General features: G+C 51.0%; 1 protein-coding gene across 1 annotated transcript; it reads left to right on the top strand.

The window, feature by feature from the left end:
- Positions 1-4208: 4208 nt before the first annotated feature.
- Positions 4209-21592, top strand: Hdac11 (histone deacetylase 11). The gene is made up of 10 exons (XM_075983489.1): positions 4209-4354; positions 4891-5039; positions 6641-6741; positions 11769-11885; positions 12463-12505; positions 15107-15183; positions 16135-16197; positions 16744-16840; positions 19066-19244; positions 19965-21592. Coding segments are annotated over exons 1-10 (1044 nt in total). The 5' UTR covers positions 4209-4352; the 3' UTR covers positions 20181-21592.
- The last annotated feature ends 744 nt before the right edge of the window (positions 21593-22336 follow it).

The raw sequence follows: 22336 nt of genomic DNA, 5'->3' as shown, positions 1-22336 counted from the left end.
TCTCTCTCTCTCTCTCTCTCTCTCTCTCTCTCTCTCTCTCTCTCTCTCTCCCTCTGTAAGAAAGTTTTGAAAAGTCACAGTTTTTTTCCTTGGACCTCTCTATATTTAGGCTGCCACCAGAAGGTGCCATTTACTCTGTTAGAGAGCCTTCCTTGTCTGTTAGTCTTTCTTACAGACCTTCCCGGAGTTGAGTCTCTTCCAGATTCAGTGAAGTTGACAACCAAGAAAAACCATCACAGAAGGAATTCAACAAGAGGTAGCTGGTGCTATTCTCCAGGGTGCTGGGATTCAGGTTTATGCTTTCCAATCCCAGCCTTGGTTTTCCTTCCTCAAGAAAGGTCAGGGAACCCTGATTGCTCTTCGAGCAGATGAGGGAGGGTGATTTGATCGGGGGAGGGGGAGGGAAATGGGAGGCGGTGGTGGGGAGGAGGCAGAAATCCTTAATAAATAAATAAATTAAAAACAAAATAAAAATGCAAAAAAAAAGAATGGGTAGGAAGATTGGGCAGGAAAGGATGGGGTGCACAGGCAAGAGTGATTATGGGTTACAAGGGACAGGCTGCCTCTGCGGGTCCAGGCTCTTTCCAGAAGGGACTCCACCCCATCCTGCTCCAGCGAAGATTGGCTTCTCTGAATAGCAAAGTGCTATCTATGAGGGTTGGTGGATCCGAGGATGCATAACTAAGTGTGAAGGAGACCCCGACATACCAGGGTTCTCTCCTAGACCTCGAACTGGTGCAAGCCACACCCAAACACCTGTTTTCACAGTGAGATCCTTTATTAAGTGGGGAAGAAACTGAGAGACTGTTGAAGTGGTCAGCAAGTGTTACACATTGAAAGCTCTTAGAGTATCATCTCAGGGCCAAGGACCACAAAGCAAACATGCAGAAATGAGGCCACCAGCCACCGATAAAAGCCATAGGAATAGCAGGAACGGCAGGTTTCTTAGAGGCTGCAGGATGGATGCTCCTATGCAACCCAGGCGTGGTATCTTGGAGGCTGTCTCAGGCTCCAGGAGTCCCCAGTGGGTCTGTCTTTGGCAAATTCTCAAATTGGTCTTCCTTCTCCAAAGAGCCAAGCTGCTGTTGGGGTGGAAGTCCTCTAGAAACCAGACTCTGGAACCTTCCTTCTTTTCTTATTCGGAGAAGTGCTTCAAGGAGAGAATGGCCCCTTCATAGCTCCTCTGCTCAGCAACAGGGCCAACCGAGCTCTGATTGGCCATATGCGTGTACACACAAATAAGGTACAAAACGGGGCCAATCTGGTTACAACTGTCGAACATGAGGACAAAGAGAAAGAAGGTGTTCTCAATTAGGTTGACAGGTCCCATGTCCCTCACCATGATGTTAAGGAAGTGGGCACTGAGCTGCCAGACCTAGTTCCCTCAGTTTCTGGTTTCCATAGCAATGCTCTGATCACCTTTGCACCAGAAACTGCTGCAATGTCCAAGAGCCAATCGTTGTTGTTGCTATGGTGACGTTGTCAGGGCAACAATGTGATCCTTGAGGATCTGCAGGCTGCTTCCCTGTCCCGGGTGTATTTGGAGCTCTTCCTGTCAATTTTGTCTGGGGTGGGTGGGCTGTCAATTACAGTCCCAGCAGCTTAGCCTTGCTTGAGCTTGGCAGCTGTCAAAAAGCTTCATATGGGAGCCCCTGCAACTCCTACCACCTATAGATTGCACAGGAAACTCTGTATCCAGATTGGACAGAGAGGGTGGTGGTGGTGATGGTGTCAAATTCAGGACTATGCTACTAAGTCCACTGCTCTACCACGGAGCTGCACCTGCAGCTCTTGTTCATTTTGAATTGAAATCTATCCCACGATGATATGAATGGTGCAAAGGGAAAGGTTAATAAACACTCAGTGTTCAGTAAGTCAGTGTCTTATCACAATGACATTGTAAAAATACAGCGCTCAAAATAAAAACCACATCATGGGAGCAGCCCTCCCGGACTGCTGTGAACCAGGACCCACCACTGCCTCTGGCCTCGGCTTGTACAGTTTACAATAACACAACATTTAGTAATTATGACTTTGGTTTCCTGGTGGCTGAAGAGATGACTCAATGGGTAAGAGCACTTGTTGTTATTCCAGAGAGCCCAAAGTTCAATTCCTAGCACCCACAGGGTAGTTAGTGACTATAACTCCAATTCCAGGGGATCCGACACCCTTTTCTGGCTTCCATGGACACTGCACACATGTGGTACATAGACACACATGCAGGCAAAACCCGACATACATTGTAAAAATAAAAGGTTTGTTCCTTTACTTTCCATGGGTTTGGCTGGGGCTCTCGCCCTGTCTACTGTGTGCACAGATGTGACCCTGCTGCTGGCTGTTAACAGATGTGCTAGAACGCTGTGACAGAGTCTCCCTAAATTCAACTGCTCAGATCACACAGCTGGTTCTCATACCTGTGACAGTTCTGACAGGTGGTCCAGCCTGCCATGAGAGCCTGAAAGGATCCTCACACTCTAATGCTCCTCAGACTGCCTCCCTCTTCCTCAGGCACGAGAACAAATCCGAGGACATATCTTAGACAGACTAACTCCTCTCTTGAGCCTCAGCTCCTAGATGCTCTGACCCTCATTTTCCTGACCCAAGGCTCAGCTGTACCGCTTTGCTAAACCCCAGAGCAAGCCAGTACTCTGAGACGAGACCAGCTTCTATGGCAGTATAATGTGTGGTTTTTATTGTTGTTTGGTTTTGTCACTAAATTTTACACATTTATCTGTACCCCTGATATTTTATACGAGTGAAACTGAGGCCAGTTTCACTCATATAAAATGAGAACAGTTTGCCTTCCAGGGTTGTTTGGAGTTCAATATGCATGAGGCTTTTGGGACTGACCTGGCCCACGACAGGCATTCAGTAAGAGCTGATGTTATCTTTCAAGTCTCTCAGCTCCCCCAGAAGGTGGACTTTCCAGATCATCCCCTGCATCTCTAGATGTAGCAGTGAAAGTCCAGAGAGCTGATTCAACCTTCCTAGGCCAGGATGCTAGCAAAAGACCCATCTCGGTTGAATACAGGCTGGAGCCTCATGATAGATAACAAAGAGATAAAGAAGACTCCCTTCCTAGTTTGTAATAAACACCATACCCTCTTCCTGAACAGGTCTAAAGCAATTTTGAGTTATAACTTCATTGCCTTATCTACTAAGATCCAGGTTCTTTAACTCCTAGCACATAGGCTCGGTCACATGATGTGGAAACTCCCTCAAACTTCTAAGAACAAGAAATTGCCTTTGTCCCCTAAACTGAAGGCGCTGTCTCCTCGGGCTCCACCCTAACACCGCTGGCTCGTGTGGTGACTCTGGAACAACTTCACACTCCCAAGGGCATTTTCACAGTCTGTGCCATATTTTCTGAGCACTAAACAGGCACACCGAAAGTGCTCCTCACAACTGTCCACGATAGAACTTCGTTGGCAAATACACGCTGTTGGTGCCCAGGCCAGAGCACCTGACTTCAATCCCTGGCACCCACCCAAAGGCGAAGGGAGAAAATGGTCTGCACAGCGCTGTTTTCTGATCTACGCATACACACTGGCACGCTGCCCCCACCCCCTAAAAAACAACAACAAAATGTTGTTGGTTCCCTTCACATGACCCTGGAGCCCCTGGACTCCCAGCTGCCATTCTGGCTCCTGGCAGTCCTCTGGTCAGCTGCCTCTGTTTGGTTGATGGAGACAGCTGGACCAACAGAGGCCCATTGTCTTTTCTTCTGGGCGCTATTGTTGGGGCTTCCTCCCAGGTTCCAGCCACACGGACACCCCCAACTGTCGGCAAACTTCCAGGGTAAGGATATAGGAGGAACTGAGACAGGAGAAATGAAATGTTCAAATATACAGAACTGTACCCTAAAGACGGGATCACCAGGCCTGTTCTACAGATAGGGAAACTGAGGTTCAAGGGACGTTATGACAAGTGGGGAGTGATTATACCAAGGTGAAAACGCCACAGATGGTACAGGAGTGGACGGCTGCACCACAGGAGGAAACATGTATCGGGGATGGCAGGCCCAGAACATACCCTTTACCTCCACACTGAGGCCAGAGGCGCGAAAGACGCAAAAATACTCGTGCTCACACCGCCTAAGCTAACGTGGGCTTATTTCTACCCTGGGAATGAGGGCGGAGCTGCGCATGACCACACCCCCTAGGTGGGACCCCATTGGATGCCTCTCCTTGGCCGGCGCGGGTCTGGTTGTCTGTGACGCAGCTGCAGGCCAGAGCTCCACCCCCAAGTTCCCAGTGCTACGGAGGCGTGTTCTGCGCCGGGCCCGCCCATTGCACCCCTCCTACCCCTCCCCGTGCTGAGTGGCGGCCGGAGCAGGCAGGGCCGGCTGCGGGATGTGAGTGTGCGGGGTCGCGCATGGGGCCAAGCCCGGGTGTTGGGGGTCCTCGTGGGTGCGGCGGGACGGGTGGGGCGGAATGGGAGACAGGGAGGGCGAATGGTGGGTCTCACCTCCCCAGGGCATCGCTGTGGGCTGCAGGTCTGCAACGAGGGCACAGCCTCCTGCAATCGCAATCTACGCCCTCTCCCCCGCAGCACATTTTGTTCCCAGCTTCACAGATGCGTGAGCTGACTCGTGAGACAGCCACATTCCACCACCCTCATCCCGCCTTCCCCGGTGCAGGCCTTGGGCCTTGGCGCCAGCACTGCTGAATACACCTGGCACTGGCATGTGACCTTGGGCACACCTGGTCCCCAGAGCTGCTGTGAGGACTGTGCTGGCGGCGGGTTTAGGCAAAGCCAGTCAGGGTTCAGGGAAGAGCTGTTTTCATACTTGTTGGTGTTGTGACCTCCTGGCGTGAATGGGGAAGGGAAGACTGCTTTCCACAAGGAGGCCGCCCTCCATATCTGCGTCTGTCTTTCTGCACACTGAAGGCCGCACGCAACACAGCTGTACCAGCATGTACCAGAGAAACGCTGGCCCATCGTGTACTCGCCACGTTACAACATCACTTTCATGGGCCTAGAGAAGCTGCACCCCTTTGATGCTGGAAAATGGGGCAAGGTGATCAACTTCCTGAAAGGTAAGAAAGTCGCCTCCTGCCCCTGCTAGACTTGCATCTGCCCCTCCAGCTCCCTATCCTTACCACCCCTCAGACTTGCATCCTCCATTTCTTCTCCCCATCCTCATCCTTATCTGAATTCAGCCCCAGACTGCCTTCTGCCATGCTGTTAAAGGGCCTTTGCAGGCAGGCTGCCAAGCACAAATGGACCATGTCTCATAGTCTCTCCAGTTAGATCTAGTCCTTATCTCCCTTCCTAAAAATCTAGAGCAGGTCCCCACCTCTGCATCGTGCAGAAAATAGTACCAAATTAGACATTAATAACACAGCCATTCTGTTGGATTTGTTTTTGTTCCTCTGGTGGCCTTCTATCTATGGCAAGTGGTACAGCTTTCCCCTCCGCAGTAGGTACCAGCCTGAGCCCCTCCGCAGTAGGCACCAGCCTGAGCATCCAAGGGGAAACAGAGTAGAGAGCACGCAGATGATGTGTGGTGTTGGCGTGAGCCTGGGGCGCTAGCCTTGTGCATCTGTTACCTGCACAAGTGGTTTCCTGCTGGTACACGCTCTGCAGGTTGGACTCCTACCTCAAAAGAAGGGTCCCTCATCTCCCTCAGCTGGGAGCGAGCAACCAGGCCCTTTTGCTCCTGTTCTCCTGAAGATGAGGGAAGATGGGAGGCAGGACCACAGGGCAAGCTCTTTAGAGGCCCTGACAAGAAGGGAGCTGAGTCTAGAGGTGTCAAAGGTCATGGAATGCTGTGGAAGGGAGCAGCTGCCGGAATGTGTGTGTAGAAGTGAATGGGACAGGTTGATTCACTGAAAATAGATCCTAGATTCTGATTTCTCTAGAACCCAGAACATCACGACCCAGTACTCTGGGGCTGTGCTTTCTCTTAGCCTCAGTTTCTTTTGCAAAATGAGCTGAGTTTTTGGTAAGCATGTTCGGCAGATACTAGACATCTTCAAGCCTCTCAGACATTCTGATGTCCCCTGTACCAGCTACTCCTGTGTTTTTGCATATTTTTAAATGACCAAATCTTGGGATTTTTTTTTTAACTTAAATTTATTTTAAAAGGAATCTTGTGTCATCAATGTGGGAAAAGGCAGTTTCACTTGCCATAAATAGAAGGTTCCAGAAGAAAGGCAGTGCTCTGAAAGCAGCAGTTGTTTGACTCTGGCTTGTTCTGCCTGTGAACCACCGCTCTCCTTTGGTTAGCAAGGATCCCCCTTGAGCAAGGCTCAGACAGAGGCTGAGGAGAGGCATGATGTCCTAAGCCACCTGTTGAGGGAGAGTTGCTAAGAGCCTTTTCTCCCTTGAGAGCATTCCGGTTCCTTGTGCCACCTGCTTCTGGAAGTCATCCAGTTGTACCTAAGTTCACCTGGTGACTGTCAGCAACACAGAAAATATGGAGACTGTTGTGTGTTCCAAGCTCAACACCTAGAGGCAGAGGACCTAGTCACTGGCCACACTGGCCTAGGGAGGCAGCCATTCTCAGAATACCCACAAGTTCATTGTGTGCTGAGGGGCTTCCAGAGGCCAGCGTGCAGCCTGAGGAGGACCTGGGGGCAACACCTGGCCCTGAGAGTCAGCAGAAAGGGAGCAGGGGCTTGCTCTGTGGTTCCAGAAGAGAAGCTGCTGTCGGACGGCATGCTGGTGGAGGCACGGGAGGCCTCGGAGGAGGACCTGCTGGTGGTGCATACGAGGCGCTATCTCAACGAGCTGAAGGTACAGTACAGGGATTTATGGGCTTTGGCCAGGCGCAGTGACTGGAGGACGGGCAGCTTGGCCTTCGGGGAACCTACTCCTGCCCCTAGCCCAGGGAGACATGGGAGTCTCTAGTTCCTAAGATACGGAGGGACTGTAGGAAGGTGTATCTGTGGGTAGTTAGCTCCCCATCTTCAGGGTATGTGAAAACAGGGAGGTGCAGACAGAACCCCTCAAAGGATTTGGGCATGTCAGTGACTTTCAGCCTGTGCCCTGGACAGGCCTCAGAGGCCCTTTCTGGGATCACTTTAGTGGGAGGGGGACACCAACCCTTGTCCTGTCCACTGAGGCCACTTTACTCTGGCCTGTATTTGGAGTGGGCTGAGATGCTAGTCTAAGAAATTCTTGTAAATGTAAACTCTTGGACTAATAATGGGTGTGAAACTCCACAGGGTCCAGCAGGGGATAAAGACCTGGGTGGGGGGAAGGTGGAGGTATCTGGGGTGAATTGTAGATCTTTCCCTCCCACGTGTGCCATGTGGTCGGTTGCCACACAGTGGGACCCAACATGACTGCAGTGCCCGCTTTTCCAAGAGAAGCCACATGCTGATTATTAAATGATATTCTCAGATTTCTTTCTTTTTTCTATTTTTTTTTTTTGCTTTGGGGTTTTGGGGTATGGGTGGTTTTTTATTTTTTATGGTTGTTGGGATTGAACAACATGTTAGGCAAGCACCCTATCACTGAGCCATACCTCCAGCCGCCTACTCTGATTCCAAATGTGCTAACTGTAAGGTTCTTAAATCCCACATGCAGGCCACATTGGACTACCACTGTCTGCCCATGGCTTCTTGGTACAGGAGGTCACTGCAAGCTCCTGTTGGGAGCTGGGTCTTTAGTACATATTTATGTGGCAGGTTGGCGTGGGATCCTGTGTCAGAATCCATGGCTGCCAGCCCTCCCTGGCTGGGGCTGCATCAGGGTGCCATTGATTCTCTGCTTCAGAGTGTGGGAGCCTTGGCCCCCAGGCTTCCTGTCAGAGTCATCTTGAACTCAGGATTCCACAGAGGGCAGAAGTCAACAGGCCCCTTCACTCTGTCTGGAAAGACCTTGGCTCAGAAGTGGGCTGTACCTGCTCAAGGTCATTACTGGGGAGAGCTGGCTAAGCGTGGGGAGGACCCTTGTAGGCATCTGTTCAGGACTCTTACCCGTCCAACCATGGCCTGAGCTGTGAGAATTCTAGATGGGCCATGGCAGTGTGAGCTCACGAAAGATTGCCAGGAAGAGGCTGCACCCAGGCTCCCAGGAGAGAGGTGTGAGGCGTTGGCCGGAAGCCCAGTGCCTGGCTGCCCTGGTTTCCTGGGGCCCAGACATGCGTGGTTAGTGCACAGCCCAGGAGCCTGGCCAGGAGTGAAGACAGAGAGGGGAAGGCAGGGGTAGATGCTCTGAGTTTGGACAGGAAAAGACCAAGCATGGGGCTAGGATCAGGCTGGGGCTGGTGTGTGTATGGGGAGTTACCAGGATCCCACCCGTTTATAAAACCTTTGGGGAAACTTACAAGGCAGGCTGCCTGTCTAGTTTTGGTCCCAAAATCTGGAAGCAGTGTAGTCTGTGAGTCCCAAACAGAAAGTGAGACCAGAAAGGAGGACTTAGCTATATCAGCGTAACATAGGGGTTCACCAAAATGACGAAGAGGTAACAACATTGGGCTCAGAGCTCCCTGGTAGCCAGAACAAAGGGAGAAACATAACTTTTATAATATACCAGGTCTTGTGTGGCCTGGCTAGCCGGCCCAAGGCTACATTGGGTCTGGCTAGCTAAGGAGGAAGCATGGATTTTATCCTGAGTACTATGAACAGGTTTGCAGCTGGGGAGTGATGGGTGAGGTGCTGTTGACACTCAGGTGAGTCCCGTTATCTAGTGCCGCAGCTCTCTCACCCCATGCCTGCATCGTCTGTCCTTTTCCTCTGCTATAGACATCCCAAGCGGTGTCCGGCAGGTCCCTTCAGGGTTCTCGTAGTTGTTCTTGGGTCTGTCTGTGGGTGCTGTATACCCTTCCCCCCTGCTTCATCTGCTCTGTGCACACACCTGCCCTAGTCTTCATCCCTGGTCCTGGGCTGTGTAGCCTTCCATCCCAATGAGCAGGGCCCCCAAAGAGGAAGAGAACATTGGTGCAGGAGCACCACTGTGTGTGCACCCCAGGGATGGACCCATGACGGGTGGCATCTTGTCAGCATAAGCACTGTTCCCTTCCTTGCTGTGAGTTCTAGGGCTATGCCCTGGGAGCAGGTCAGAGCTGAAAGATCTTGATGTCTGATGAGCCCCATCATCACGTTCATAACCAGCATGCACTGTTCTGGGTCCTGCAGAGAAGGGATGGAAGCAGAGACCAAGTGCCTCTCCAATGGAGAGCAGAGAAGAAACATAACTAGATGAACAGGCGCCAAGTGCTCACAGAAAGGGGGACAGTGAGGCCAGCAGGCCTGGAGTGAGGGAAGGTAGTCTAAGTAGGAGCCACAAGTCCAAAGGCACTGTGGGAGGGAGGGAGGGAGGCAAACCCCAGGGAACCTGGAGGGCTATGGGGGATGGGAACCTGGGACTTTGACTTTGTTGGTTCTTCCCCTAAGATGCCCATCTCTCCTTTTCTTAAATAAAAATGTGGTTAGTTACATATGACACAATCCACCATCTTAAAGCAGCATTTCCATCATCCACCATGTGATGTCATGATCACCCTGAAAGAAAACCCTGAACCTACAGAGCACTTGATCCTCCCTGCCCTCTGCCCGGTCACCGCCCCTCTCTAGCGTGTCTCCACAGACTCTCGTACTTTGTACCCGACTTTGTACAGATGGAATCAAGCAGTGTGTGAGCTTTGGTGTCCGGCTTGCCTCACTGCACCTCACACTGGGCAGGTGCCATGCATTCTCCTTCCCAGTGTGGCTGGGATTCAGAGCTTAAGTATGCAAGGCAAGCGCCTTGTCACCAAGCCATGCCCCACGCTCCACATCCCTCTACTCTACCACGTGGTGTATCATCCATTAGTTTATATACCTGTGAGTTATTTCTCCATGTTGGCGATCATCGGTAGTGTTGCTGTGGATATGCCCATACATATTTGTTTGGATACCCAGTTTCAATTATTTGGGGTACACATCCTCCATTTCTGTTCCACGAAAAGATCGAGCATAGTTATGAGTTTTGAGTGAATGAGTTTATGGCAAGCAAAAGCAAAATAACAAATAGCAGAAGCAACAGAGAGAGAAAGAGAGAGCTCAAGAAAACATCAAACCAGGCTATTTTGATGCACAAAGCATTGAATTTGCTTGTTTGGCAGTGCAAGAGAAGTAACAGAGCCCAGGGGTCCCTGTGAGTTTAGGGTTTTTTTTCCCTTGTAGTTATTTAATTTTATTTTCTCTATACTGAAGAGCAAACCTAGGCAAGCACTTAATTATTAAGCCATTCCATCAATCTCCCCCCTTTAAAAAATAATTTTAAAAACCTTTAATTTTGAGACAAGATTGGTCTGAGCTCATGGTCTTCGAGCTTGGCCTCCTGAGCAGCAGGATTTACGGGCGTGGGCCCCGAGGCCCAGCAGTTTTGATTTAGATTGGATTGATAGTACCCCTCTGAAGGGGATAGACACAGATGTCATGTAGCCTTGGATAGTGACACACGTGTGCGGTCTGCAGATCTGGTACAGCCTCTGAGCAGCGAGAAGACAGGCCTCTGCAGCAGGGCTCCACAGTTACACCCTCATTCCAGACCCTGCTCTGCAGATAAGGAGGCAGGCACAGATTGACTTGAAAGCCCTCTCCTGACCCTGCGTCCAACCCGACCATCCCTAAGCCCTTGCCCTGACCAAGTTAGTCACAAGGCATTCTGGGTGGGTTCTGCCTGAACAATCTGGCTGTCCTCTGGCTATCCTGCTGCACATCCCAGATAATCGTATCTGTCCCATGCTGTCCCCTCCACACCAGTGCCTTTCTCAGTTGCTCTGTCTTCTGCTGCTCACCCTGCCCTGTGTCAATGCCACTGTGAGACCCTACGTCCACTCACCCCCACTGTAACTACCATCTCCCTGGCCCACAGCCCACTCTGCCAAGCCCTTTCTCCCTCTTCTTCCAGAGCCACATGATGTCCCACTCCAATGTTTTGTTTGGTCACCAACAGTTTGTTTTCCGGAGCAGTCCTGCCTGATAAAGCTATCATGATTGGCACATCTGAGATCTGCTCCATCCCACTACTGGCCACGGTGGCTGGCCAGCATTTGAAATAGGCCTGAAGTAACTGAGGCATGAGATTCTAATTAAACATATTTTTGCTTTGTCCTTTGAGTCAGGGTCTTGTGTAGCCAAGGTTGGCCCTGTACTCCTTATTCTTCTGCCTCTACATCCCAGCCCGGGATGGTGGCCATGCACTAACATACCACCTTTAGCTCAATTGACTCATAAATACAGGAAAGAATATATATATTTGGGTCCTTTGCTCTCAGCCCCAACCATCCATTCTCTAGAAATTTAGAGAATATTCTAAAAGGAATATTGCATCCATCTTAACATACAAATTTCTTGTCTCACTCCCTGAACCGTGGTATAAACTTCTCTCAGAGTGGTAATACAACCTGTGTAATAGGCAATCTAGGCATGATGGATCATTGCACCAGCTGGCTTGTTAGCCATGGCTACAAGTGTCCCAGCACAAGACAAGACTTCAAGCCCATCTGCGTGACTTACAGGTCCTAAGTACTTGGGAAGTGCTTGCTGGCACTTGGCACCAGAGCCACTGTCCTGGTAGTTGCTGGGCAGTGGGGAGCTGAGAAGCCACGTGGAGGCTAAACCTTAGAGCAACTTGCAGTTCTTTTTATGGACACAAGAGGGCAGAAGAGTGCCTCAGAACACGGACATCGACTTCATTGTGCTTAGATCAAAGCTGGGAGTACCAAGGTGGCTCACAGCTATCGCTCCCCAGCAAAGATAGTATGCAGAGCAGGGAGCTGCCATGCCCAGGTCTGGCACCAAGTTTGACTTCCATGTCTCTTTCCACAGTGGTCCTTCGTGGTGGCTACCATCACTGAGATACCCCCGGTTATCTTTCTCCCCAACTTCCTTGTGCAGAGGAAGGTGCTGAGACCCCTGCGGACCCAAACTGGAGGCACCATCATGGTAGGCTGGGTGGGGGGTGCAGCTGCTGGCCCCCACCCCACTTTACCCTGTAGTGTCCTTCCCCACCTAATAACAATTTGAGTTGCTGTGTGTGTAACCCAGCAGAAATATATTCTACAGTAGCACTAGTCCCAGACTGGAAAGCTGGTCGAGGGACACTGTGCGTCTCAGTCAATGAGGTCTGTCCCAACCATGGCCGTTGCCCTGACACTGCCACATTTTGTATTAACACTCACCGTGAATGCCTACGAGATTCAGCCACCTGCCTATATTTCCACAAGCAAACCATTTCTTTTCCACTCAAAAGCCACAGGGAAATCCTCAGTTCACCTCACTTGAATTTCTGATGTTTTCTTTGTAAAACCAGGAGGGCCACCCCAAACCTTTCTCCATGCTGGCGTTCTGGCTCTTTTCCCCTGTTGGCCAGATAAAATTTGCAGCTGGTCTTCTGAGGGATGGGGAGGGTGTCGCCTGGTTCCTCCCGTGACCTATTCTTGTCCCAGAGCTGTACTGAAGAAGTGAATGCATGCTTGCCTCAGGGCAAGGCCTGAACTCCTACCCTCTGCTTTCTCCAAAGGCGGGGAAGCTGGCTGTGGAACGAGGCTGGGCCATCAATGTTGGTGAGTAGTGGGGCTTCAGAATGGCTAGCCTGGTGGAGCTGGAAAGGGTGTGGGGACAGAGGGACAGGAAAGCCTTCAGAGCCAGTCAGTAGCCTGGAAGTGAGTATTCAGCCTTTTTGTTCCTGTGAAGCCCCAGCCAGTTTCTATCTGCTGAGAAATATTTGTTCTGAGAATGCCCCTGCCTAATATGTACTGATTTCCAAGGATAGGGAGTCCTCTCCTTCCCAGAGAGCCTGTGCCGTCCCTTTGAGAGGTCCTGGGCAGGTCCTCTGAGCATGTCTGTGTGGAATTAGTTGCCTCCATGTTAGTCTCCTGAAAGACCCAGTCCTTCTGAGGTCTAGGCCAGTGGCTAGGGCTTAGTCATGTGAATGGATAGGCCAGGCTTGGTGCCACCCCAGGGGCCCTAAGAGCTAGTGCTCCCCAGCTCCGTGGGCTCTTTGTGGGCCTTGCACGTCTGTCTTCACAGTCCTTGACAGCTGAAGAACCTTTTCCTTGGCAGCCTTTACTTTGCTGTGGTATCGTTATCTTGTGAGGAATTGAACATAGTGAGAAGGTGCTGGCTTGGGCACGGTCTATAGCGGACGCTGGGCCCTTTTTGTGAATTCTGCATGGTGGGGGGCCATGTTTTTTCTTGCTTACATTATCAGGTGTTCAACATTAGACCTGGCATAGCCGTGGTGTTAAGATATCCAGTCACACAAACACTTGGGTTATTCACACCCTGCGTGCCTTTAGCATGGTTCCCAGTTCTTGAAGGGCCACTTCTACAGTGGAAAGTAGGGCCTGGTCAAAGTTGAGCATCTGAGTCCTGATCAAGCATGGCTATCACAGATGGTGCTGCCATTTCTGGTTGAGTTCTCCGGAAAACTTGTTGATCTTCTCTGTGCCTGAGCAGCTCATGTAAGAGGTACTGGTGAGATGGAGCTCTCTTCTGGGCTATAGAGAGGCTTGGGTAAGCCCGTGCCATTAGGAGTCCAAGGGGTAAAGCAAGCCCTTTGCATGGCCCCACTTCCACTGCAGGGGTGGGGTAGTTTTGGATCCCCATTTTAGAAGGTTCCTATAATCCTGGGTCTCCAGGAATACAGGGGCAGTAGCAGCTTAATAGCCATTCTAGCAGAAAACTTACAACAGCCTCTCTTTGGTCCAAATCAAAAAGGGCTCCCAGACTGTGTCTCAGGGTTGGGAATGGCAGGGACAGCTGTGGTCAGCAGAAGGTATTCTTCCCAGTCTTTTCTGTCTACCACTAGGAGAATCTGGGTCCAAGGTAAGCCTGCTAGAGCTGCCCCTTCCTGGCATGGGAGCTTAAGGGCAGCTCAGCTGGCTGACATAGTCTCTGTGGGAGGGGCCCTTTCTGTGGGGTGAGGGTGGCTGTTGTGTTGCAGCTCTGGAGGGAAAGATATCCTGACCTGTTGGGAAGTCAGGCTATACTGAAATTGGGGTGCAGTGGGGGATGGTCTCCCTGCAGGATGTAGCAATCCTGCTCTTCTCCTAGAAAGAGCAGCTGAGCTCTGTTGGGACCCCCTAAGGGAACATCTTAGCCGAGCTATCCATTTCATCTGCTCCAGTCCAAGATTTTCCTTCTTCTGCTTCTCTCTACTAAAGGGAAAACCCCTGTGAAAATGTAGAAATCTCGGATCAAGCGAAAAGTTACTTTTCCTGCTCCACTCCCAAGGGAGTTTCCCAGCAGATGTAACTATTTCTGTTTTTTTCTACTCTGACTCCCTAAGGGAATGTCTCAGCAAAGGTTCTTCTGCTTCAAGAAGGTGACAGATCTTCACCCAAAACTCTTTTAAGAAAGAGAATTATTTGGGAAGGAGGAGTCCAGGAAAGTAGCTGCTTCTGTCAGGGTGGGAAAGGACAGCCCCCAACTGAACAGGCAGAGGGGCTTCTTACGAGCAGAGTTTTCCCAGGGCTTTTCCCAGATTTTCTACTCAGGGCTTGGTTGCTTCATGTTCAGTTGATCAGGGACAGAGTTGGCTCTGGTTTCTTTCACTGTCCCTTCTTAACCTTTTGGCTCTGTTGCCAAGGCTAAGGCAAATTTCCTTCACTGGTTCCTGTTCTAGGACCAAAGTATGTTTCTTTGGTTCTGGTTTCAGAGTCAGGATGTGTTTGTTTCTTTGGTTCTGGGTTTAGGGCTAATGTGTTTCTTTCCTTGGCTCTGGGTTCAGAGTCAGTGTGTTAGATTTCCTGTTCAAGGGTTGGTTGGTTTCATGCTCAGGGATTGGTTGGTTTTCCTGCTCAGGGATTGGTTGGTTTTGTGTTCAGTTCATCAGTGGCAGAGTTGACTCTGGTTTCAGGGCCAAACTGTTTCTTTCTTTTTTTTTTTTTTTTTTTTTTTTTAGCTTTTTGGCTCTAGATTGGGGGCCAGTGCATATTTCTTTCATTGGCTCTGGTTTCAGAGTCAGGGTGGGTTTCTTCAGCTAGCTCTTTTACCCTGCAGATATGACGTGGAGGTGCCTCTTGGCCTGCAGTGGTGACATGCCCTGGTGTTCTGTTCACTTGGCCAACTGGAATTCCAACAGAAAGGGGACATGGGCATGGTAGGGACTAGAGGGCACTTGGCCCTGGCTCTGACCATTGCCACCATCTACCTTTCTGCAGGTGGCGGCTTCCACCACTGTTCCAGTGACCGTGGAGGAGGCTTCTGTGCCTATGCAGACATTACGTTAGCTATCAAGGTGTGTCTGAACCTGTGGTACCTTACTTCTAAAGTCCTCCCATAGCTTCCCATAGTTTACCACACACTCTAGGGAAGGGAAGCGGGCTCACAGTGGGGAGGGGCCTCCTCACAGTGGAGAAGGACATCCCTAGCTGCTCAACCTGGCCAGGACTCAAACTGAGTCTGGTACATTCCTGCCACTAGAAACATGTCTGTGGCAGGAGGGAGCCTCTGTTGGAAGTGGGAGGAGGGATAAGCAGGTTTCTGGACAGGAATAAGGGCATGGCTGCAGGAGGGAGGAAAAAGAGGAGGAAGGGGAGGAGGGGTAAGGAGACAAAAGACACTCTGCATAGCTGTTTTTGATTTCGTATCCTAACCTCCCCACCTCCCCTCACTGAACCCTTGAGCATTACAAATGAGGAAACTGAGTGAAGGGAGCCGACCTAAATGGAAGATTCTGTGGAACCTCTCCTCCCTCCCCTTATGTGCTCTCTGCCCAGTGTCATGCTGGGTGCCAAGCTAATGGGGTCTCTGTTCTCACAGGCATGTAGATGGCTGTCAGTAGGCCTGGTGTTCGAACAAGGCACAGGAGAACTTGGAAGTGTAGTGAGGGAAAGGTCTCCTCAAGGAGGGAGAGGCATTAGGATTGAGCGTTATAGAATGAGTCTAAGTTTGGGGATTTAAATTCCATGACTATGGGGCTCATCTGTCAACCCCCACATTTCCTGGAGAAAATGTATACTGCCTGCCCCCAGATCCTTCCCTGACCAACCCCTGCCTCACAGACACACACACACACACACACACACACACACACACACACACACACACACACACTTCTCCCAGCACCCCAGTGCTCTTGGGAAAGCCATGTCTTGCCCATTTTCCTTCTGGCCCCTCAACCCCTTAGTCCTGAAAGGGCTGGGTCCTCTGGCCTGTCCGGTCTTCACATGTCCTCTCTCCCTGTCAGTTCCTGTTTGAGCGGGTGGAAGGCATCTCCAGGGCCACCATCATTGATCTTGATGCCCACCAGGTGAGTAACTCTGCGGGAGCCCAAGCACTTTACCATGGTGATAGTCCCCCTTCCAGTGTCCCTGGCAGCCTCTTTCTTTCAAATGGCGTCACACTGTGCTGTGCCCTCCTTCTGGAATCGCTCCCAAGTGTGTTTCAGCTTGTTTAATCTGCTCTTAGTTTCCCTGTTGGCAGCTCAGTCCAGCTAGGGTGGCAGATCCTCCTCAGTGCTCCTGACCTTGACTCCAGGGGGGCTCACTGCTTCCTGACGACCACTTGTACACCAGGCAGGAGACTCCTTAAAACCCTCCATTGCTCTCCCTGACCGTTCTCTGCTCCTAGTAAACCAAGTCACACATACACAGCCCTTTACACTTTGTTCTCCAGTCCCAGTTCCACCGAGGACCAGATCCTGCCCTGTTTCGCAGAGAGCGTGAGAGACAGGGTTCTGCAGGTTCTGAAGGAGGCTACTGGGTCATGTCTGCAGTGTGTGCAGCTCTGCTGTGTGACACTAGATCCCCCCTTCCCGAGAGCCCCTGCCTGAAGTAATAGTTGTGTCTGTCCACAGGGCAATGGCCATGAGCGAGACTTCATGGGTGACCAGCGTGTATACATCATGGACGTTTACAACCGCCACATCTACCCCGGGGACCGCTTTGCTAAAGGTAAGTTCTGCCCCACCTCTGTCTTCAGCGTGTGCTTGTATGGTTATGCCACTTCATTTACCTCCAGTCTTCCCAGGAAATACACCCAAGGACTTCACAATAGAGATGAGCATAGATGGAGAGAGAGAGAGAGAGAGAGAGAGAGAGAGAGAGAGAGAGAGAGAGAGAAAGAGAGCGCAATAGGAAACATAAAGGTGGCAGAATTACTTTGATTTCTAGACTGCAATAAAACACCATGACAAAAATCAACTTGAGGGACAGTCTATATTTAGCCCATTACGAGGGTCAGGCTCAAGGCAGGAACTGAAGCAGACAGAAGCCATGGAGGAATGCTACTTACTGGCTTGCTCAGTTTCTTTTCTTAAACCCAAGGACCACTTGCCCGGGAGTGTTATCACCCACAAAATACAACACAGCACAATTGACCCCTTGTCAGCTTGACACACAAACACATCACCATTCAGCTATAGCCTTTCCTTTCTCATGTGACCCAGGATAGTATGTTAATAGTAATATCACCTTATCAAAATTCCCAACTTTTAAAAGCTCCAGTCTTTAAAGATTCAAGCACTTTAAAAATTCAGTCTCTTTAAAACATCCAAAATCTTTTTCAAAGTTTCTCTAAAATAGCCAAAATCTTTCCAAAATTTGAGTCTCTCTAACACTTCAAAGTTTCTTGAAAATATCTACAGTCTGATAACTGGGTTCCTAGAAATTCAAATGAGTTAAACACTTTTTTATTTTACTCTGAGAGGAAGGAACCAGGGCACAATCACAATCAGACTAGAGCAAAACCAAACTTCAACAGTGGAAGAAGTTCAATGCATCTGGGACTCACTACAACCTCTGGGCTCTGAGGGGCCCAGGCCCCTTCTCCAGCTCCAGCCTCTGCAGTATACACAGCTTGCATCCTAGGATCAGGCAATCTCCATTCTACAGCTGCTGCTGACCTTGGTGGTCATGTCATGGCACTAAGATCTTCAGAATTCTGGATTCTACACTGTGACTCCAATCTCCTGGCCTCTCTTCAGGGACCCTTATCATGCCACATGGTGCCAAGCCTCAACTTTTCTCCATGGCCCTTTCATGGAGAAAAGATTCAGTACCAATCTTACCCTCCGAGCTCCCACAGAAAAGCACCCTGAGCCATTCAGTACTCAGTGGCTTTCCTAGACCAAAGTTAAAAATCATTACAATCTTCCCAAAGTCTGTCACAGCAACACCCCCATGACCTGGTACCAAAAATGAGGTTAAGAAAATGGGCCGAGTTCAGCTTTCAGCTCCCATATCAGGTGTCTCACAACCACCTATTGTTCCAGCTCCAAGAGATATGATGCCCTTTTCTGGCCTCTGCAGGCACTGTACTAGTGTTATGCACCTCTATATGCTTGTAATTCAAATATAATAAAAATTTTTTAAAGCAGCAACAATGGACTCAGTGCATAACCCAAAGGCTCTGAGATCTGATTTGAAATCAGCAACCTGCCCGCTCCACAGGTAATGTACTCTCAGTCAGCCTTCCGTCGCCATGGCAGAATACGTAGCATCATTTTGAAGAGGCCAGCACCATGGGTCAGCAGCACCCATGGAGTGGAGCTGAACGGCAGCTGGAGAGGAGCAAAGATTTGCCTTGGCCCATAGCTTTAGGTCCTGGTTACGTTGAGATGGCCCTGTTGCTTTGGGCCTGTCATGTTATAGGGCACTGTGCTGCACATGTGATAGGGCAAAGCTCACCTCATGATGGCTGAAGGCAAAGAGGCACACGAGAAGGCATGGTCCTGATATATTACTCCCAAGTGCATCACTTCCTCCACTTGGTCCAACCTCTTAAAGGTCCACTCACCAGTAGTATCATAGGCTGTGAACCGGACTTGCAACAGATGGACCTTTGGGGGACATTTAAGATAAAAACATGGCAAGGCCATTTATGCACAGTGCACCACTGGTTCTGCCTAAGCTGACTCTGGACTACTTGGAGCCTGGTCTTGAACGTGTAGGGTGTGTCTAGCATTGGTAGGGCCTGAGGATAGGTCTGTAGGCCCTCTAGGCTAACTGTCTCAGCTTTAATCACCTGCCCTGCCTTGGGCACCCCTTTACCACTCAGCTTTGGTGATGTGAGAGGCCAGACTGAGATGGAGTCTGTCCTGCTACAGGCTTCAACAAGTCCCCACATCTTTCCTATCCTCAGCTTTGTTTTCCCTGCCTTGTTTGTGTCTCTTTCCCAGAGGCCATCAGGCGGAAGGTGGAGTTGGACTGGGGCACAGAAGATGAGGAATACCTGGAAAAAGTGGAGAGGAATGTGAGGAGGTCCCTCCAGGAGCATCTGCCTGATGTGGTGGTGTACAACGCAGGCACGGACGTCCTCGAAGGGGACCGCCTTGGGGGGCTGTCCATCAGCCCAGCGGTACGTCCTGACGTTGGGGACCACCTTGAGGATTCGCCCATAGCAGAGGTCACGTTCCGACTGTTTTAGTTACCTTATGCTGCTGTGATAGATTACCCTGATAAACATGGCAGCTTTGAGGTTCAGTTGGACTCACACATGGTTCCTGAGGGAATATGGTTAATCATTGTGGGGAAGGCATAGCAGCAGGAGCTCAAGGCCAGCCGGGCAGTCAGGAAGCAGAGAAACCACATTGCATGTGCACACAGGAAGTAGAGAGAAAGAACAGGAAGTGGGGCCCAGTTATGTCAAAGCCTACCTACAGTGCTAGGCATACTTTCTCCAGCAAGCTCTCCAACTAAAGGTCTAGAACCATCCCAGATAGCATCACCAGTTGGGGACCAAGTGTTCAAACCCATGAGCCTGTGAGAGACAGTTCATATTCAAACCACAACACTGACCCTAGGGCCACCTAGGACATGTATCCGTCAGCCCAGAAATATTGACTCTGGGGGCCATTTTGGGCATTTGTCTATCTGCCAACCTGTGTGCCCTGGCCATGGTGGGGCAGGGAAGCTATGCTCTGAGGTTTGGCAGCAACAGAAAACATGGGCAGTCTTATGTCTGGAGAAGATGGGCTGAAGCAGCAGCAGTTCGGAGCGGGGCTAGACTTAGAATAGTCCTTCTTGACACCATGGGAACTCGAGCCTGTCTGACCTCACCCTCCCTGTCTTCCCACAGGGCATTGTGAAGCGGGATGAAGTGGTTTTCCGGTTGGTCCGAGCCCACGATATACCCATCCTAATGGTGACCTCGGGTGGGTACCAGAAGCGAACAGCCCGTATTATCGCCGACTCCATCCTCAATTTGCATGACCTGGGGCTCATCGGGCCTGAGTTTCCCTGTGTCTCGGCACACAGCTCCAACATCCCCCTGCTTCCTTGTGCTGTGCCCTGATGGCTACCCACAGAGCATTACCATACCTGTCCCCCACCCCGTCCACCCGCCCACCCGCCTGTGTTTGTTGCTGTGAAGACAGCTGCCAGTGAGCGTGGAGGGGCAGGAAGAGCAGGAGCCAGACTTGTTGGCCGCTCCTCCACTCCCCACCAGGTACCCGAAGGTCTCTGGGCCCTGGGGTGGAAGAGCTGAGTCCCAGGGGGAATCCTACATGGGATGCAGGCAGGTCATGAAGAGTCAGGGAGGGCAGCTTAGTGCCAGCTTCAAGGAGGGACCCCTAGGATAGGGTAGCCTGCTGTCCAAGTCATCCAGAAGATGGACCTTCCCTGACCTAGTTGGTTCACTCCCTCACATCAGTATGGAGAGGTCCTGCTGGGTGCCCACGGGTCTGAGGAAAGTTTCCATACCCAGCCTCCAGGGGGCGCTGGGTTCTCAGCCAACAGTCAGGCGGTCCTGGTAAGGATGTGGAAGTCTAGGGAAGAACATTGGGATTCTCGAGTTTGGGTTCCCTTCAGTAAATCAAGGTCCAGACCTGTATTTTTTCCAAGCCCCTCTATGGTGATAGGGTGGGACACTGAGGATACCCAAGGCCCCTACTTTGGCAGTAATCTCCTCTGTTCAGCATAGAAGCAGATTTGGGGGGAATGCTTAGCTCAGTAGTGACCCTCCAAACTGGAGCTTTTAAGGGGCTGCTGACCAGGATGGAGAGGAGAGGAAGGAGAGGCCCAGTAGGGAGGAGTCATGTGGAGGCTGGTGGCCAAGCTAGCCCTAGGTGGGACTTCCTAGAGAGAGGGCAGCGAAGGTGACATTTAAGTGCAGTGGCTGCATAGACCCCGGGTGACAGTTTCCACTGGCCTCATCCCAAGTGCCAGTTTCCATCTCTGTCTGCGGCCCCAAGGTCTACTGCCCTCTGGCCATTTTACGTTGAAGGGGACAGCCAGGGCTCTCCATGACCTAGGCAGGAAAGCACCCACCCCTAGCCGGGCCAGTGATTGCCAACTTAACCAAAGGCACAGGGGTAGGAGGATGTGAGCCCACTGGGCTTTCTCCTGCCCTGGATCTGCCCCAGCTACAGGACTCATGTTCATTACCATGTGGGGTGTTCCCACAACCACCATGGTGTCCTTCATACTCCCTCTGCTGGAGTGGGGAGGATGCCAAAGCCACCAGTTGTCCAAACCACGGACCTGGACCAGACCCCACAGTACACCCCTCTGCCACGGTCTCTCCACATCTGACTGGAGCTCTCTCCCAGGACGTTGGGGAGTGGTGACAGCGCAGTTTGTCATTGTGGAGTTTCTGTCAGAATGCCATTCAGGCTCCAGGTTGTTTGTGTGCTCTGAGGTAGACAGTCCTGCCTCCTGAGGACCACTGGAAATAAAGATTCAAAATTCACCAATCCAGACACTTAACCAGGGTTGTTGCCCAAGATGGGTTGTTGTTTTTTCTCTATCGATGGAGGCCTGTGGATAGCACAAGTCCCATTTTAGCAGATAAGGAAACTGAAGCCCCAGAAGGAGGGTGAGGAGTTTGCCCCAGACCACTTGTCTTTCGAACAACAAGCAGGGTCACAACCCTGTTCTGTCAGCTGTAAAAGCTTGAGGCTCAGCCATTACGGGGTGAAGGGTAGAAGTTGCTTACAGAGTGGGTGTGGCATCTCTGGCAACAAGATCACTGGGGTTGGGATCTGGGGAAGTGACAGGTGACAGGCAGGCAGATCTGGGCTAGTGGAAGGGGCCCAGCTAGGGAAGTGGGTGGAAGGGTCTTACAGACCTGTGCTGTCCCAGGGCGGGTCTCCTGGCAAGCAGAGAAGAAACGCGACAGCTTGTCAGAGTGACCAGGATGCCCCAGTGACACAGCTGGATGAGAACTGGGATGAAACCCCAAGGGGGCGTGAGGGTGTGAGCGCATGGATAAAGGCTGGCACTGACAGAACTGCACAGGTGCCAGGCATTGTTTCAGGGTGGCAGGATGTACCATTTTGTACCCATCTCATAGGTACAGGAACGCAGGCAGGAAGGGGTTAGCTCCTTGATGAAAGTCCTGAAGTGAAAGAGTGGGGATTTGAACCAAGGTCTCAGCTCAAGTAATCTGCAAGCTATCTATCTCCTCATTTGTATCATGGGGGCTACAGAAAGACTTGTCCAAATGCCTCC

This window comes from Microtus pennsylvanicus, chromosome 8, assembly GCF_037038515.1.
Source record: "Microtus pennsylvanicus isolate mMicPen1 chromosome 8, mMicPen1.hap1, whole genome shotgun sequence".
In the NCBI taxonomy this organism is placed as follows: Eukaryota; Metazoa; Chordata; class Mammalia; order Rodentia; family Cricetidae; genus Microtus; species Microtus pennsylvanicus.
Note: the sequence above shows the minus strand (reverse complement) of the source record. Positions and strands in the feature narration are given on the sequence as shown.